General features: G+C 49.2%; 7 protein-coding genes across 7 annotated transcripts; 3 read left to right on the top strand and 4 right to left on the bottom strand.

The window, feature by feature from the left end:
- Positions 1-879: 879 nt before the first annotated feature.
- Positions 880-4,312, top strand: FSST1_004474 (peptidase family M1-domain-containing protein; the record flags this gene model as incomplete). Its single annotated transcript, XM_083230652.1, has 4 exons — positions 880-1,118; positions 1,507-1,674; positions 1,728-3,656; positions 3,703-4,312. 4 exons carry the CDS (start codon positions 880-882, stop codon positions 4,310-4,312), a joined length of 2,946 nt encoding a protein of 981 aa, XP_083087904.1.
- Positions 4,313-5,327: 1,015 nt separating this feature from the next.
- On the bottom strand, positions 5,328-7,088 carry FSST1_004473 (Alpha/Beta hydrolase protein; the record flags this gene model as incomplete). Its single annotated transcript, XM_083230651.1, has 1 exon — positions 5,328-7,088. The coding sequence occupies one exon, from the start codon at positions 7,086-7,088 to the stop codon at positions 5,328-5,330; it is 1,761 nt and encodes a 586-aa protein (XP_083087903.1).
- A 2,086-nt stretch (positions 7,089-9,174) lies between these two features.
- On the bottom strand, positions 9,175-10,527 carry FSST1_004472 (uncharacterized protein; the record flags this gene model as incomplete). The annotated part of the gene is made up of 1 exon (XM_083230650.1): positions 9,175-10,527. The coding sequence occupies one exon, from the start codon at positions 10,525-10,527 to the stop codon at positions 9,175-9,177; it is 1,353 nt and encodes a 450-aa protein (XP_083087902.1).
- A 1,109-nt stretch (positions 10,528-11,636) lies between these two features.
- FSST1_004471 (actin-related protein 2/3 complex subunit 3) lies at positions 11,637-12,404 on the top strand (the record flags this gene model as incomplete). Its single annotated transcript, XM_083230649.1, has 3 exons — positions 11,637-11,642; positions 11,755-12,150; positions 12,228-12,404. The coding sequence occupies 3 exons, from the start codon at positions 11,637-11,639 to the stop codon at positions 12,402-12,404; spliced, it is 579 nt and encodes a 192-aa protein (XP_083087901.1).
- A 454-nt stretch (positions 12,405-12,858) lies between these two features.
- FSST1_004470 (uncharacterized protein) lies at positions 12,859-13,617 on the top strand (the record flags this gene model as incomplete). Its single annotated transcript, XM_083230647.1, has 2 exons — positions 12,859-13,465; positions 13,607-13,617. The coding sequence occupies 2 exons, from the start codon at positions 12,859-12,861 to the stop codon at positions 13,615-13,617; spliced, it is 618 nt and encodes a 205-aa protein (XP_083087900.1).
- Positions 13,618-13,752: 135 nt separating this feature from the next.
- FSST1_004469 (tRNA (adenine(58)-N(1))-methyltransferase non-catalytic subunit TRM6) lies at positions 13,753-15,505 on the bottom strand (the record flags this gene model as incomplete). Its single annotated transcript, XM_083230646.1, has 2 exons — positions 13,753-15,364; positions 15,417-15,505. 2 exons carry the CDS (start codon positions 15,503-15,505, stop codon positions 13,753-13,755), a joined length of 1,701 nt encoding a protein of 566 aa, XP_083087899.1.
- Positions 15,506-16,121: 616 nt separating this feature from the next.
- On the bottom strand, positions 16,122-18,176 carry FSST1_004468 (uncharacterized protein; the record flags this gene model as incomplete). Its single annotated transcript, XM_083230645.1, has 6 exons — positions 16,122-16,264; positions 16,312-16,713; positions 16,758-17,135; positions 17,186-17,432; positions 17,481-17,960; positions 18,012-18,176. 6 exons carry the CDS (start codon positions 18,174-18,176, stop codon positions 16,122-16,124), a joined length of 1,815 nt encoding a protein of 604 aa, XP_083087898.1.
- Between the last annotated feature and the right edge of the window lie 86 nt (positions 18,177-18,262).

The raw sequence follows: 18,262 nt of genomic DNA, 5'->3' as shown, positions 1-18,262 counted from the left end.
ATTTTGATAAGAAGGACAAGGAAGGCATGATGAGCAATAAATGGATGCATGGTATTTGGAGGTTAGCGTTTGACATTTTATCTTGGCAATAGCGGAATCTGCTCTTATTGGGAAGCGTTACTTGATTTTGGCCTGCATGGCGTATTGGTATGGACAGCTAACGGCTCACTCGGTGGGATCTGGTTCAAGCTTGCCTTGCAGGAGGTCATGGGTTTCGGCAAATTGTTTTTTGCGGTAACGGATATAATGATGTTTCAACCGAGGGTAGATATAAGTCGATGTGTTTGATAAGAATTGAATTTCCAGAACCAGTATAAATGGACTGATTTGAACCTGTTGCAAAGTGAAAGTAATGTGTTTCTTATGAGATGATGACAAAAAGGCCAAGGTTAATCCAGGGTGTCTAGAGGTAGGATTATATTGATATTTAAATTTTCTACAACGTAGGTCAAGTTTAGGTATCCTAGTGGGTTGCAGACAAGTTAACATCCTAAGTCTTAGGACATAAGCAGTCTAAGGAATATAGTCTAAATAGTATAAACTGGCCTGCCAATCGTCTCTTATGCTTCGAGCGGCCAATTTTTCTAATACCATAGGGTATCTCAAACTCATGATATACAGTGCAGATGAGTGTCATGACACAACACACACGGTCTATCCATCATCTCGCTTGTCACCGGCAATGCGGCTTTGAGCCTCACGTTGACCCGAAAATTTCAACATCACATCCCATTTACATCTGGGGCAGCTACAAAAGTGCCATTGATGGGGGTCTAAAAGAGGATAATATTGCCATCCTAAATCTCACAAGAGTCCCTCGTCAAACGACCTGCCCAATTGCGATTGCGCATCGCATCGCAGACGACCGCGGGGCTGAAAATGTCGTCGTCCAAGGGCCTTTTGCGACATTTGGTCCAGCAGCAACGGCTGTGGAGCTGTTGTAGCCCACTATCGGTGATTACACGGCAGAAGTCAGCCTCGGCTGCTTTTGTTCCTCAAGGTATCTTCAATGGAATTGGTTTTGGAGTTGCAAGAGGCTTGACTTCGCTTGTAAACGGTGTTCAGTCGTTGAACAATCGTCGAGATAATGGACGGCCTATGCCGATCGGTATCCGGAGGTACGTTACTCCCGTGGTTGCCCGATCTTGCAGCAACCTAAAGGAAGGATTGATTGCACCTTCCTGCTGCAGATTGATTGCCCCTCACATCACCAAACGCTGGGACGATGGATCTTGTCTTGGACCAGGCCCACACCCCACTAACCGCGGGGTCCTTTTGCCTTCAGCCCATGCCCACAGTCACGCATCATCACGCTGTTGTCTAATTCCAACCTGTCCTACCATCCATCTTGCCTTTTGCTGTTTTTGTTCTTTTCATCCCATCATCTTTCATCCTCTTTATACCCATTGTTCTCTGAACAACCCCTCATCACAGAAGCTGGATCTCTTGTGTCTCCTGCTAAGCTAAAGCTCAGAGCTATAGCTTGCTAACCTATCCACTCTACAGTCTTGTCCCCAAGATCTCTGATCGAGCTTGTTCCGCCCACGCCAGACTCGCCCGCAACGAAACAATGACTGACCGCGACGTTCTCCCCGACAATGTCAAGCCCAAGCACTACCAGCTGTCCTTGAGGGACCTTGAGTTCACCAACTGGACTTACAAGGGAACCGTCACGTACGTCTTACATCTACCCCTCACCCGCCAAGCTAGCTCTAACAGCTTCCCAGCATCGACTCGGAAATCACCAAGCCTACCAAAGAAATCATCGTAAACACTCTCGAACTCAAGCTCTCTCGCGCCAAGGTCTTCGTCGATTCCAAGTCTGCGGAATCGACAAAGTTTGACTATGACGCCAAGGCCCAACGTTCTACCATCACCTTTGACGAGGAGCTCCCCGTCGCTTCCAAGGCTGTAATCACCATTGAGTTTGAGGGTATCATCAACAATGAAATGGCTGGTTTCTACCGTAGCAAGTACAAGCCTACCGAGACTCCTTCCGCTTCTGTCCCCAACGATGGCGAATGGCACTACATGTTCAGCACTCAGTTCGAGGCTTGCGATGCTCGCCGAGCTTTCCCCTGCTTCGACGAACCCAACCTCAAGGCCACCTTTGACTTTGATATCGAGATCCCTTCCGATCAGGTTGCTCTGAGCAACATGCCTGTCAAGGAGACTCGTCCTTCCAAGGATGGCTGGAACATTGTGTCCTTCGAGACTTCTCCCGTCATGAGCACCTACCTTTTGGCTTGGGCTGTTGGTGACTTTGAGTACATTGAGGCTTTCACCGATCGCAAGTACAACGGCAAGCAGATTCCTGTCCGTGTCTACACCACCCGTGGTCTCAAGGAGCAGGGTCAGTGGGCTCTCCAGCACGCTCCCAAGATCATCGACTTCTTCTCCGAGATCTTTGACATCGACTACCCTCTGCCCAAGTCCGACTTGATCGCTGTCCACGAGTTTACTCATGGTGCCATGGAGAACTGGGGTCTTGTGACCTACCGTACTACCCAGGTTCTTTACGATGAGAAGACCTCTGACCCCCGATTCAAGAACGCTGTTGCCTATGTTGTCGCACACGAGCTTGCTCACCAATGGTTTGGTAACCTCGTCACCATGGACTGGTGGGACGAGCTCTGGCTCAACGAGGGTTTTGCTACCTGGGTTGGTTGGCACGCTGTTGACCACCTGCACCCTGACTGGCAGGTTTGGGCTCAGTTTGTCAACGAGGGTATGGAGTCTGCTTTCCGCCTCGATGGCATCCGCGCCAGTCACCCTATCCACGTTCCTGTCCGTGACGCTCTCGATGTCAACCAAATCTTCGACTCTATCAGCTACCTCAAGGGTTGCTCCGCCATTCGCATGCTTGCCAACCACCTTGGTGTCGAGACTTTCCTTAAGGGTGTGTCTAACTACCTAAAGTCTCACGCCTACGGTAACGCCAAGACCACTGCCCTGTGGGACGCTCTCGGTGAGGCTTCAGGCAAGAACGTGACCGAGCTTATGCACCCTTGGATCTCCAAGATTGGCCACCCCGTTCTTACTGTGTCTGAGGAGCCTGGTCAGATCTCTGTCAAGCAATCCCGATTCCTGTCCACAGGCGATGTTAAGCCCGAGGATGACACTACTACTTGGTGGGTTCCTCTTGGTCTGGAAGGCAAGAAGGATCACGCCGGTATCGCCTCTCTATCTCTTACCAGCAGGGAGGACACCATCCGTGATGTTGACGAGGACTTTTACAAGCTCAACAGCGGTGCCACTGGTTTCTACCGTGTCAACTACCCCCCTGAGCGTCTTGCTAAGCTGAGCACTCAGCTCGACAAGCTTAGCACTGAGGACAAGATTTCCATTATTGGTTCTACTGCTGACCTTGCCTTTGCTGGTAACGGCACCACCCCTGCTCTGCTGACCTTCCTTGAGGGCTTCGGTAAGGAGACCCACACTCTAGTCTGGCGCCAGGTCCTTGACTCCATTGGTGGCGTCAAGTCCGTCTTTGGCGAGGATGAGTCCATCAAGAAGGCCCTTGACAACTTCACCCTGAAGCTCATTAATGAGAAGGTCAAGGAGGTTGGATGGGAGTTCCCCGAGGGTGAGGACTACCTCACTGGCATCCTCCGAAAGGAGATTATCGGCGTTGCTGTTGCCAGCGGCCACCCTGCGTAAGTCTTGTATACCTTTGTATTTGTGTTGTACTAACAGATGTAGTGTTACCGAGGAGGCCTTGAAGCGATTCAACGCCTGGGTTGAGGATCCTGAGGCTAACCCCATTCCTGCTCCTCTCCGTGTTGCTGTCTGGCGCGCCGCCATTATCAAGGAGCCTACCCGCACTGTTGAGATCCTCAAGAAGGAGTGGCTCAACACCAAGTCTATCGATGGAAAGCTCCTCTCCCTTAGCGTTCTCGGCACGGTCAAGGACACCGAGATCCTCAAGAAGGATGTCATTCCCTTCAACTTCAACCAGTCTCCTCCGTCCAACGCTGTCCCTGCTGGAGACATGCACGTTCTGGGTGGCTCCATTGCCAACAACGTCGTCGGCCGTCCCGTTCAGTGGCAATTCATGAAGGACAACTGGGATGCTGTTATCACCAAGCTCGGCAACCCTGTCGTTGTCGACCGATATATGAACCTCAGTCTGAGCCGCTTCACCGATGTGTCTGCTGTCGAAGATATTGAAAAGTTCATGGCCGACAAGGACACCAGCAGCTTCAACCGTACTCTTGGTACCGTCAAGGACAAGATTCGCGGACGTGCTGCTTACCGTGAGCGTGACTCTGAGAAGCTCAAGGAGTGGCTCAGCGCCCATGGATATGCTTGACTGTGTAAACTATAAATATTACGAAATGAGCGGTGACTATATCACAAGAATTTCTGTTTAAATAAAAGTTAAATTCCTAAAGACATGGAAGTTGGATCTGGTGAACTGTGGACACTGTGCTGATAGGACGACTTATACACAATCACTTTTGACTAACGATCAACGCAATAGGATTCGAGATGTGTCTTTAAATTGGGACCACTCAGAAAGAGATCCCCAAAACTCTTCTGAACTTTGAAAGATATATTAAAGACAACCTCCGCAGGTAAATGTTATTCCAGTTTCTTGGAGCTAAGAACTACACCGAAGACGGACAGGTGCGAGTTTGAGTGCCGCCATATACAGAGTCCTCCACGCGGCCAACTTGAAGAAAACAAACAAGGCAATATAATACACATTTTGATTCCCAGCTTCCAACAACAACACGATTGAATCTTTAGATTCGTTTGACCCGGTCTGGTGGTCTAGTGGTATGATTCTCGCTTAGGGAAAACCCTATAGCATTGCTTGCGAGAGGTCCCGGGTTCAATCCCCGGCCAGACCCTTCCTTTTGACCTAAGACATTCCTATATGCCTACAGAGCAATTCCTTTTTGCTATTGGAACCGTACCTGCTGTGCGTCTGTAATGGCGGTGGCTGATTGAGTCTTATTGACTTGTGATGCCGCGTATCAGAGCAATTAGTCACAGAACGCCTGGAAGATGAATCAGTGAGTGGGTCACTTGAACAGGGCTCTTAGGTCATTTATTTTTATATCCTGAAGCTTCGAAGTATTTTCCTATTATTCGGTAGGTCAGTTACTTAGTGACCTGGAGTATTATCAATTCTTGATCTACATGGCCTAAAGAAAACAGTATATAAGTTATATAACGCCCTTTGGACTACTAGTTTGCTACTGGCTTATCTTTAGATGCTCTCAAGTATGTGAAGCCAATTTGTCCGTTGGGAATAGAGTCCAAGATCGTTTATATCCAATATAATTAAATTGCAAACACTCATCCTAACTACCCACAACTCACACAACCAAGACATTCGCATTCTCCAAAATAAACTCGTACGAATCCTGTCTAAAGTCATCATTGATAATGCTGTTCTTATTCGCCGTCTCGAACCACATGAGCTTCTTGTTCTCCTTCCACTCGGGCCACTTGGCATACGTGGTGATGCCCTTGTTAGGATCAAGGTTGTACAAAAAGTTGAAGTAGTACGTTCGGACACTTCGCATGGCGTTGTTGGGTAAAAGACCGTAAAACACTTGCAAAAGGTCGGAGGCGTGGAATGTTCCGAGGACAGGTGTGCCATAATTGTAGCTTGCGAGGTACGACCATGATGGAACGTCTGGGTTACTGTTGGCAGCAGCTTGGAGGAAGATGCGGCGTGTCAGAGAGACGACTAGATCGCCCAGGATAGCTGCGCGGCGCTTAAAGCCAGGGAATATCTCGTTGAGTAAGGCTGTGCGGTAGGGACTGCCTGTGCTGAGGGTGATGGGGTATGTGTTTACCAGAGCAGTCACCTGCTGCTTTGTGGCTTTACTAAAGTACAGCTTCTGCAAGTAGTCGACCAACCTGGATGTAGTAGTCACGTTGGGCTGGAACAGTGCGAAAAGTGTCCCTTCGTCCTCCTGACATCCGGTGATCATGGGCACTGCGTGATATTGTCCAGTTGCTATAAGCACATCTGGACTATCAGGTAGAGCCTTGCCATCTGGTCGAGGAAGATAGGACAAAGCCAGAGAGTTGTACGACAGCAGTCCTGGAACGGAGTTTGCAGCGTTCAAGAACTTGTCATAGCTCAGGCCGCGCAGACACTCCAGAGTATCGGAAGCACCAGAGCAACCTCCTGTCTTGACAACAGTGTCGTAGATAGCCTGTGCCTTGTTACTATCCACAGGCTCAGCCGGGACAATAGTGCCAGAGTTCATGATTGCGCCTCGGAAAAGGGACTTGCCCTTGTAGTTGGCATCACCACCATAGAGAACCATCTGATCAAGCACAGAGATGGAGCCTGCAGACTCTCCCCAGATGGTGACCTTTTCAGGATCACCACCAAAGGATGCGATATTGTCCGCAACCCACTCAAGTCCCATGCGCTGGTCGAGGAGACCCAGGTTGGAGCTTCCATCCTTCTTAATCTCAGCACCGGGCATGAACCCGAAGCCGGCGACTCGGTAGTTGACAGCAACGTAGATAAAAGGCTGCTTCTGATCTATGGCTGTGGACAAGAGGCTTGTGCCGTCATACATAGCACTAGAGCCCAACTCGAAGCCACCACCAAAGATCCAGAAGAGAACAGGAAGCTTGTCACCAGCCTTGGTACCAGCAGGACGCTGAACGGTAATGGTAAGGCAGTCCTCTTGGCCAGTGATGGGGGTCAGGAAGGGGATAGCCAAGAAGTCAGACAGAAACTCCGAGATGACATCCTGGCCACCAGTCGAGATGAACATCTGAGGACATGCTGGAGAATCAAGACCCGAAGCATCGAAAGTTCCCAGAGGCTTGGATAGTCTCTTGGGAGGTCTGAGACGTAGAGAGCCAGTGGGTGGATCGGCGAAAGGAATGGCTCTGAAGGAATCAACCTTTCCAGATCTGGATCCAACAACTGTGCCGGAAGGAACAGCAACTGTGACCTTGGCTGCTCGTTCTTCAATAGCTGGCGAGACAGGTGCAGCAGGTACAGGGTCAGGGATCGAGGCCGGAGCGGGAAAGGCAGCTGGGCTGGCAGATACAGCAGTCAAAAGACCAAGGCTGAGGCCAGAGACAAGACCAGAGAACTTCATTGTCAAGTTGAGTCGAGTCGAGATATCGACTCCAGCTTGATGGTGTTGAGTAGTAACAAAGACTGGGCCAAGTGTTCAACTGAGACCGGATGACAGACACCAGAAGTATAAGTCTTGTTTGCTGAGATAGTTCCCAATGTCTCAGTCAAGACTGTAGATCATTGTCCCTCATTGCAAAGTGGGAGACGAGCTCAATTTGAACTCGTATTTTTCCCATCTCATTTTGACAGTCCCGCATTCTCCATATGCATTTCACTACCGCATTGACATGGTAGATAGTAAGAGCTTTGACATTGCTGTTCGGGGTTTCCTAAGAACCCATGGGCGACGTCGACTTTCGGCCGTTGTTCTCAGCATACTCTACTTTCAGAAGAGGAAGCCATCGCCGTTCATGGTTTTGATCTATCCCCAAATAGTTTCTTTTCCCTTCCCCGCTTCCCCACGGGGGAGGAGGGGACGAGGAGATACCAGATACCGTCGCTTAAGCTGGGGTGTAGTATTGACGAGATCGATCGACTGACCGAGGCAAGGAAAAGAAAGTTCATGTTTTTTGCTAGGAAACCCTGCCTGAGAGAATCACACGTGGGAATAGATATTCTGTGATGGAGGGAACGGGAAACGATCAGCTGGACGGGATGGCATTTTGTTCTGGTTGGTGGAGATGTAATTAAAAAGGTTACATGGGATGAAAAGATGGTGGGGGGGGGGATATTTTCTATTTACCGAAGTATTCTATGGATATGTATGCTTCACTTCTTGATTCTTCAGCAACCTTGACCCTGGCCCTGTCATGTCTAGAGTCCTTGCCCTGGTCTGCCGTTCACAGGACCATATTTTTAGGTCCGCAACACCCGAGACGACATGTCTGTGTGTATAAAGAAATAACAACGCGGGGTTGATACCTAAATGTCGGTCTGGAAATATAATATCTTGTATCTTATTATCAAGGTAAATGAGTGAATTGTAAGCACTGCAAATAGATAATCGAATCTTGTCCAGATCCAGCAACGTCATTATACAGGTGTATACCCCAGCTTCTCAAGCGGTAGAAACAAAGCAATCCCTGCAATAGAAAACACCCGGTGACAACGGGCAGTTTTCCTGATCTGTACAGAAAGACGAAGAGGTTCAGCCTTGTTTACCTAATTCGTCAATTGTCAAAAGGAACAAGAAGGGAAAAAGTAATATCTGTAATAGAGTTATCTGTCACAACAACAAAAGAGATAGAAACCTCACATGCACACTTGACCATAACCAAGAGTGAGATCGTCAAGACCGAGATTGATAGCTAAACCAAACTAAAACCTCGTACCTGAACTTCCCCTCTCTCTAGACCCAATACGCAGATGATCGCACAGCCAAGAAAGAGAAGCAACCCTCAGACCTCTTCTCAGCTGGTTCCGTGTTGTCACCCTCACGTATAAACAAACTCTCCGTCATCCAAAATAGGAAGCCGTTACGAATTGAATTCCCTAAAGTGACTTGATCATGTATGTGCTTTATGCAGGTGAAAACAGACCACATCAAGCTGCTTACTGAACTCTATCATCTCCGCTTCCCGTAAGTAACGCATCTGTAAAGATGGTGTAGTCGTGGTGTATCCCGAGGTTCGGACGATATCCGTTCAAGTTGTAAAGAGAATAACTAGACATGTGTTTCTCATAAGAGCTACTCTGTATATCCTCGTAAGATCGACTTGATTATGGAAGCAACAACATCCCCATAGCGACATCAAACAGCACACCAAGTCAAGTCAAGTTAAAGTATAATGTTCGTCAATTCGTCAAGTTTCTAGCCATTTGCCTTTCCAGGCCAAAATTCAACAATATGATAACTACACGCTGTCTTACAAACCCTGCATAAAGTCCCGTCATCAAAAGTGAAGCCCAATGATTTCGCCCATTACCCAGTAACCCTTTGCGCCGTTGCCAGCTACCATGTATGCCTCGGAGGCAGATGGAGTCTTGATGAAATGTGATAGACCGCCCGACCAATGTATCATAGTGTATGCGTGTCCTGTTGCTCCCAAACACCAAAAATGGGTATCCAATACCGATTCATATCATGCGTCGCTTGTAATCATCTCTCACATCACCATGCCCACCGGCTTGCCTTCTTTCAGGCATCGCTTCTTTGGCGGTGTCATTTCCTCCGTTGTCTCTTCTTCAAAGCTGCTGTTGACACAGGCCTCCCGCTTGCGCTTTTCACCGCCAGGTCTCTCGGGATCCTTTTCCCAAGTCTCTATCTCGTCTGGGTTGAAAGGACCAACAATCTCTTGACCCAAAGCCTTACCAAGTCGTTCCCGTAGACCTAGAATTGGCCAGATGGGAACCCTTGTGTATTCAATCTTGATGCCCGAAACAACAGCGTTGTCATCGTTGAGCGGAGCCTTGAAAGGATCATGAAACTTTTCCAAAAATTCTTTGGTTATGTAGCCAGTGTGGACAATGAACTCAGCCGTCACCGTATCGTGAGTAAGGACCTTCAACTTGAGGTCGTGGAAGTTGGGGCATGGCGGGATGCCTTGTTCCGGTGACATGCGCGAGTCGCGTCTGCCAGTATGAGGTGGGGAAGGGTAAAAGTGCTTCTGCGCCATTCCTAGAAAGACACCCACAAAGTGCGCATCATGATCCGAATTTGATGGAACAAGCATACGAGCTCGTAGCTGTTGGAGGCGAAACACGGGCTCGTTCCATGACCTTCCGGGACCAGATGCGATGCGGAAAAGGTTGTTTCGCACTGACGCCAGTTGGGTCTTACCAATGTAGCATATCATGGGCATATTAGCGGGGCTCTGGTTGGGTGATGACTGTGTTGAGATGTTGAAGGACTCGGCAGGTCGCGTTGAGACTGATTTGAAAGACGTGTATGGGGACTTTGTCTCATCGGCAGGGAAGTTCCATAGTATTTGTGCACGCACAGCATCACGATAAACGCGACCACCAAAGTATAGATTTAGTTCAGGTAGAAACTGCGTCTTGCCGAAGGCGTTGGGCCACATGATGGTCATGACCGTCTTGACAGCATTGGAGGCAAGGAGGGGATGCATCGAATCGGGCATAAGAATCTGTGAAAGCGCGTTGCTGATAGTCATGATGGTATTTGATGGGTCGAGATGACCTCGCGATGGTGGCGTGCCCGGGGCCGCTGTAGGCTGAGGGGTATCGCATGGTGGTTGTTCCTCCCATCGCGCGCCGAGAAGTTGAGCATGCTGATCGGTCCAGCAAATAGGTCTCACGAAAAGCATTGTACCTGCATGCTGCTGGAAAATGTCGTAGAGGGAGTTCTTGGCTGGTCGGTAGATGCGCTGCGGACGCCTTTTGCGTGGGGTGACCACGGGCTGTTGCGACGTGCAAGGCGTTGTGTCGGGCGAAGCATGGTTTTTGTTGACGTTGCGCGACGGCGTCGTCGTCGAAGTAGAATATTGTGACATGGCCATGTCCACCAAACTGTGAAGCTGTCGATGAAGCTGCCTTTTCCAAAGAGATAGGAACTGTCGCGCAAAAAAAAAGAGGATTGATTTAGTGGGGGTGTTCTTTGTCTCGTTGATGTAAGAGGAAGAATGATGGAAAAATGTGTCGAATGCAAGTCACTCAATATATGTGACTGATTGATTTGAGTTGAGTTCGAATTCGAATTCGCCTTCTGTGAATGACTCTTTGTTGTTTTTGGTTTGGGTGCCTGAACTCAGATGTTTGAACTGGACTTGGACTTGGATTTGGACTTGTCCTTTGCGACGCGACTGCCCTGATTGTAATGATGCCCTGTTCAACAAGACAAGCTCTCGCTAGTGGATGGCACGAGCGTCGCCCTTGTCAATGATTGACGAAAAAAGTAAAAAAAGGGGTTCTTAGAGGCTAAGCGTCTTCTGGGCAGTGACCAATAAGAAGCCAGCTGGAAGAAGAGAAAGGCAACTGAAAAAAGGCGACCGCAGAGAGTGTTTGCCTTTTTACTATGGGAGGATGGTAAAAAAAGCAAACCACGGTCACAAAACGAGTGAGGGGGGAAGAAGAAAAGAAAAAGAAGTATCGGTGACACTGAATGACACACACTTAAACCCAGAGCGGGTCAGATTCCGGTTCTGCCTTTTTCCTCTGAGCAAGGCTTCACTCTCTTAGGCTGAGTACAGCAAAGATAGTGGATACGAAATGGAGGTGTAGCAAAACTTCTGCACGAGGGACGAGGGTAAAAGCGCGTTGCCACCGTGATTCGTCCTGGATAGAATCGGCGCGAATGAGTAGCGAGTTCACGTGAGGTCTTAGGCAACAATCGTCATCTTGGCAGACGTGGCAGTACATGACGCCTGCGCCACATTATAGCGGTGTGGCCTGACCAGAAAACAAGGCATCAACTTTTGCTCAGCCTGTCTTTCCATGGGTGGAGAATAATTGGACAGCTTCCTGACCAGCAAGCAGCAGCTCGATGCAGCCCCGCCGGTGACGAAGCAAGCGCAACACTCACCATCAGAGCTACATTGCGCCGATTTGTCTATTTCTTCTCCAAAATACCTTTGATATATTGGCATTGGACAATTAATTGCTATTCAAAATGCCGGTATGTCTACAGCTCTACAATTATCACAAGCAACCACACTCTTGTTCTCCTGCTGCATCACCACCGCCTCCAATCTCACGATATCAACCAAGCTAACCATGCTTCCCTCTAGGCATACAACTCCGTCTTTAACTCGGACCCTAATGTCCCCCGCATAATCGGCAATTTCCCTCTTCTTCCTCTCCGAACCAAGACCCGTGGACCTGCCTACACCCTGCCTGCCCCCTCGCCGCCTCTGCCGGCTCACGAGTCACCCGACCCCGACAGCGACAGCTACGATATCCTTGACGAGGTCCTCGCCCTCTTCCGCGCCAACACATTCTTCCGAAACTTTGAGATTCAAGGCCCTGCCGACCGTCTGCTCGTCTATGGAATCTGGTTCGTCAGCGATTGTCTGACCAAGATCCGCCCTCACGCTTCTCTACGTGATGCCCAGAAGGATGTCATGAACCTGGCGCTTGATCTCAACTTTGCCATTCCCGGTGACCCAGGATGGCCTCTTAACCAGGTACGTCCGCCAAAACTACCTGGAACCATTGGGGGAAAAAACAAGGCATGGCTTGCATTGCTAACATTTTATATCAGATGTACGAGGCCCCCAAGGACAGACAAGAGGCGGAGCAGCTCAAGCAATACATGTCGCAGGTTCGACAGGAGCTTGCTGCCCGATTACTCGCTAGGGTATACGATGGGGATGAGACCAAGCCAAGCAAGTGGTGGTTGAGCTTTACCAAGAGAAAGTTTATGGGCAAGTCGCTGTAGAATGTTGGCAACGATTGCGGCGAAGTAAACATATTTAGAAGACAACCATGATACAAATGTTGAGGAGCTGGCGCCATACAAAATATATTTTCCAGTACTTACACATATTTCTTGTCTTTGTGTGTGTGTAAGGTAAGAGGGAGGGGAGGGGAGGTGAACAAGAGAATGACAGAAGGTCCAATTGACCTGATGAGAAGATAACAGGAGCCGGAAGTCAAGACAGGTTCAGCAGGACCACTTGCCTAAGCCTAAGAGCCACTTTAGGTCACTTCGAACCCTCTCTTAGGTTATTTAGGTATGCCCTGTACCTGCCTATCCTAAGCTTGGTCTCAAGGGCAGGTAGGTAGGATGATACCAAATAACGAGGCAGATCCAGGACTTACTCCTCTATCTTCCATCTTTCATCAGCATAAACATTCACATCAAACCTCATTTTATACAAAGCCCCCACAAGATGTCCACGCTAATAGAGATCTGCGAAGAGGAGTGGCAGAATTTGAAGGAGGAAATGTCATCTCCCACGCCAACAATACCACGTGCGATTGTATCTGAAAGGGTACAAAAACTCCAAAGGTTTTACCGTGGCCATTTCTTTGGGTATCCAATGAAAAATCATAAAGAGCATCGCGTCTTCGCCTCCAAGCATGACGTCTGCTGCGTTCATGTCCCAGACGACGGTTATGTTCCTTTCTCGAAAGCCCAAGACGACGTCGAGATTGCCAACAGTGCTGCCGACGACGGAATGTCTACTAACAGATATCTCGTGTCGCGGGTTCGCTTCATTTTCCAGAGCGCTTATTCTCTCAATGAGTTTGCCAAAAGGCTGTCTGGCCGCTTTTATACCACAACAATCAATCTCGAACTACAAACCTTCCACCCAGACGTGTTTCCTGAAGGGCATTGTGATTTACAAGAACAAGAAAAAGCACGCCAACATCTAGCAGAATGGATGGAAGCGATGAAAGCAATTCCCCCACGATTGTATTTGGAAGTCAGGCTAATGATACCTTCTTTCCATCGAGGTCACTTCGACCTTAACCGCGAAACAGAAGAATTTCGAAGTGAGCGCTAGGACCGACTGTTCGAACTGAAGGTTTCATGGATTAAGGCGAACGGCGATTTTCGCTTGTTATGATTTTATGATGATCATGGCCAAAAAGGTGGAAACGTTAGTCTAAATGGATAGCCAAGTCTCTCCGAAGAAAGAGGATGAAACATAGAATTATGGGAAATGCGCGCATCGAGTTGGTCGGGACCTTTACAGTCAAATTCATGAGAGCAGACTCGGTCATGGGTTATTATTCAACAGATGCGCTATGAGACTATCTTTAATCAAAATGCCATCACTTCAAGATGTTTCTACCTTTCTTCGCTTGAATCTGCCTCTTGCTTCAATTTTGCCCTCCACCGGCACCGCTCTCCATGCCGTCAACAGGAACCCGTCCGCACCGCCACGTCCCGTCATAAAGGGATGTGTTCGACCAGGGAGAACCTGCCATCGTCGTGCCCTGCTGCTCTGGATAGTCACACCGAGCAGAAGTGTGGGGTTGATGGGGAACTCTTCGGAGCCCTCCCAGCGCTCGAGCTCCTCTGCAGTCTTGGATTCCACTTCTGCCGGGGGCGATGATACCCATGCCGCTCGGCGGGCAACGCTAAAGCAGTCGGCGAGTTCCGTCAGGGGCTCGATGCTGGGGGAGTAGATGGCGATGGGAGCGCCGCCTGATAATAGGGGTACGGTGCTGCGAACGATGGAGATAGGGTCCATGCTGCTTGCGACTGCGAGACCTGAGAAACCTCCAGCGCGCGTTGTATCAACAACATGACGAATACGGGCCCATCTTCTTCTCTTGCGGTGGTAGTTTCCTCTACGGTTCGTCTTCCAGCTAGCGATCTCTTCGGGGGTGGCCTCGGGGGGCTTGTTGTTATAAGCGTCGTCTTCCTCAGGGGCTAGAAGCTGTAGCCAGGAAATGTCCATAAGGTTGGTATCGAGTGGGTGGTAAGGGGGTGAAGGGTTGGCGTTGGCGGCGTCATAGTTGAAGTATCGGAGAAGAGCGAGGTTGGGCTGGGTCTGGCCATGGATCATGGTGAGGGTGTTTTTGTTGACGTAGGGGACGTTGAAATCGCTTCGTTTGGGATGTCGCTTCCTCTCCTGCTTTTGCTCCGTGGGATTTGTAGCTTCTGATGTTTGGGCGTGATCCTTCTCCGTCACATCTGTAGCAGTGGTGTCCTCGATTGCTTCTGGTTCGGGCTTGGGATGAAGAATATCCATTCTCTCGGCTAGAGAAGCAACGAGTAGGCCACCCGTGTCGTCGACAACTAACCATCTTCCACCTTGCGACGCGTTGGAATCTTCCGAGGGAACGCCACTAAAGTGAACGTCTGCCCAGCATCCCACCAGCCCCATCATCTCTTGCCTCATCTCGAGAATCTTGGAAGCATCGCGATCCTCTAATAGCCACTGCGCCAGCATCGGTACGTCGAGAGGTAGCACAGTAAATCGTCGAATGTACTTTTTCGTCTTGAGCAACTTGTACTTGGCCAAAGAATACGCCGTCTTTTGGTCAATTGCCGTATGCGAGAGGAGTAGCTTGGCGATCAGCTCCTTGCCAGCCGATGCGCCCTTGCGCTTGAGTTCCTCAATCTCTTCGGGCTTGAGCGTCTGCCGTGCCGAGTCGTCAATGATCTCGCGATTCGATCGGATAAGGACCTTGCCGCTCTCATCAACGAGAGTGAGTTCCTCTCCATCTGCAGCGGCAATAACATCGTCGCCTTCGGCCGGTTCTGTCGCTTCCTTATTGGCGTCGGCCAAATCGTCGGCGTTGAGCTCCTTGGCAGGGACAACGCGGAGTCGCGAGAATGTCTCGCCTTCGAGCCTATCTTGAACTTCGTACGTAAAGTGGAACGGGCGGTTGATGATCAAATTCGTGGGGAACGAGCCGTATTTGCCCAGGGAAATGGTACTGTCGCAAAAGTTAGTTCCTGCATAGAGTGCAAGATACTGAATTGACTTACGTATTTGGCACAACTTGAAATACTTTGTATGTCTCATTTGGAAGCCGCACGGCGATCCATGAGTTGGGCTGTACCGTCTCTTTATCCATCTTGCGATAATTATGTATGCGCAGGTTAGGATTGAAGTCTGGTTTGCGATTCTTTAAAAAGAAAAAACTAAGGTTGGGCCACTCACCTCGGTGAGCCCCGCCACGGCCCCCACACTCCGATCTTCACCGAGATCTTAGACTTCTCTTCTCACCTTGACCGAGGCATAATTCAGTTTATGCTATTTAGACCAGTATCTTAGGTTGTTTATTTCTATGGCCTAAACCTTAGGGGTCAACTTTTTTAATGTAGTATAGAATAAGTTTGCAAGTGGTAGGCAATTTAGAGTGGTAGGACATATTTTGTCTGCTACTATTAGTTGTCAAGTCCACAAGGTATAATACCGGCCAAAAACTTAAGAGGCTTTTTTTTTATACTATCATGGCAGAACTATTTACACTTCCAATAGTGTACAAGTCCATGTTGCAAAAGCTGCCAAAGCTACGTAATTCCAATGTTTGTGTTCCTAGCTTCAAGGAATACAAACTGTAGCCCAAAACCTCAGTACCCTCCTCGAGTTCCACGCAGGATATACCTCTGGAATCGACCTCGATACTGGACCAAAAAAAATATGTACTCATTGCCAGAGTCAAAAATGTAACGAGGCTCCAAAATCGCTTACTTGCGGGTCTTCGAGGTACCAGCCTCGGACCGTCGACCAAAAAATGATGCCAAAAGGTCACAGATGGCGTACCAAGCATAGAGAGTCATGCTCATGGTTCCAAAAATAAAAAAAGGTACGAGAGTGTACGTTGCAAGATCTAAAATTCAGTTAGAATTGTCTCGATAGAGGAGCTGTATCACTCACAAACAAAACCACCAGAGCGCTTGACCACGTTGAACAGCTCATTGCGCATGATGCTTTCAGCGCCGTCGTTCCACTTCCAAGGACCGACGAGTCGGAATTTGGTGTTAAAGTTGGATCCCATGGCCCAGGTGTAAAAGACCTTGAAGCCCTTCTTCATTACGGTCCAGGCGTGAGGAGCAGAACCCATGTCGAGCGCAAGCTGGTAGGCATAGCTCTCGTGGTCAACGCCTCGCTTGGTATCCCAAAAACTGTAGTTACCCCGGGCATGAAGCTCGTAATCAAGTTCGTAGGGCTCAAGAGCGTCGGAGTCGCGAATGGAAGGCACTTCCTTGGGGTAGCGGTCCTGCAGCAGGCGTAGAACCCAGAGCTGGGCCTGGAGCTCTGCAAGGGGAGGGATAGCACCTATACATGTTAGTCTGCTTCATGGCAGTATTCGGGAGACTTACCAATCGCAGGGCGAATGAATCCAATGTAGCCAATCGTTACATCTCCTTCCTTGTAGATACCTCGGACGTTGGCCTGCGAGACACTCGGGTACTCCTTATCCAAAAACGGGAAATCACGGGCAAAACCAGTAGCAAAAACCAATACGTCGGGCTTGCGCTGCTCTGTTGGGATGATCGAGTCACTTGGGAGTGTCTTACCGAAGTTCATCAAGCCATCGCTGTCGATTTTCTCGGGCCAGCTGACCACATCAATCTTCTTGCCTTCTGTGTCCTTGATCTCAACATTTATGTAGGCAGATCGAACACGGTTGGCCCACGACTTGGATCGCTTGCCAACGTTCATGTAAGGGAGAGCTTTGTCGCTCTTGCAAAGAAGAACTATCCATGTCAGCCACCACATTCGTTTGACGGAGAAGAGGAAAACTTACTGGAGTCTGCGTACTTTCGGGAAGGACTCATTTGGCCAACCCACTGGTCGGGTCCCTCCTCGGTGCCAGAAATGAAAGTATGCATGTTTTTAATCCAAGTGTCATAATAGTTCCAAAGAAGTTGGCTGTTCTGAAGTTTGGGGTGAACATAGGCTGTATCGAACAAGCTTGCAACCGAAGTATCCACGGGCTTGTTCGGAACAGTAGACGAAGGTGAGCTACCCCTAACCCGGGGAATCGGAATGATCTATAAAATTTTAGCAGGTTGTTCGAGGGGTAAGGATAAAAAGCATACCTTTGGCGCACAAAAGAAACCATCGCGGTGACAGAGAGTGACAGTCTTGGCGGCCGAAGTCACAGCAAGATATGCAAGATCCATGCCAGTTTCGCCGGCGCCCATGATGTAGACATTGGTGTTTTCTCCAAACTGGGCTCGAGTCTTGAGTCTGGATGAGTGGAGGACAGTTTCAACTCGCTCGATGCCCTCAATGTAGGGCATGACTGGGTTGACATTGATGCCGCTACAAACAGCTATGGCGTCGCACTTCCACTGGAAGGGGCCAGACTCCTGAGTCAAGTCGAGAACGTGACCGATGTTGCCCTTTCCACGACTGACTTTGCCAACCTTGACGTTGCACTCGATCATAGGCCAAAGATCAAAGTGAGTAGCGTAGTCCTTGAGATACTTAACGTAGACTTCCGGGGTGACGAAGTCAGGGGCATCTTTCGGGAGGCGGAAATCAGAAAATGCAGTCAAAAACTTTGATGATACCAGCTGTCAGGTAGTTAGCGACTGCGTGATTACTAGGTGAGATTAAGAGCTTACCTCGGCGTCTTCATACACGCGATAGGCGAAAGTGCCTCCGATCTGGGATTCGGCTTCAAAAAGGCGAACCTCGATAGGCGGGATAGGGAAATACTCGTGAGCGTGAGCAAGGAATCGAAGAGTGGCCAGGCCAGCTGGACCGCCGCCGATGATGGCGACTTTCATGATGTCCTTGATCGTCGCTAGTAATAGTAGAAAGAGTTCCAAGAAGAGAGTTGGCTGATAATCAAGAAATATTAAATGAGCAAGAA

Source organism: Fusarium sambucinum, chromosome I (genome assembly GCF_050947815.1).
Source record: "Fusarium sambucinum isolate potato_lamoka chromosome I, whole genome shotgun sequence".
Lineage (NCBI taxonomy): Eukaryota > Fungi > Ascomycota > Sordariomycetes > Hypocreales > Nectriaceae > Fusarium > Fusarium sambucinum.
This window is presented reverse-complemented; position numbering and strand designations above follow the sequence as displayed.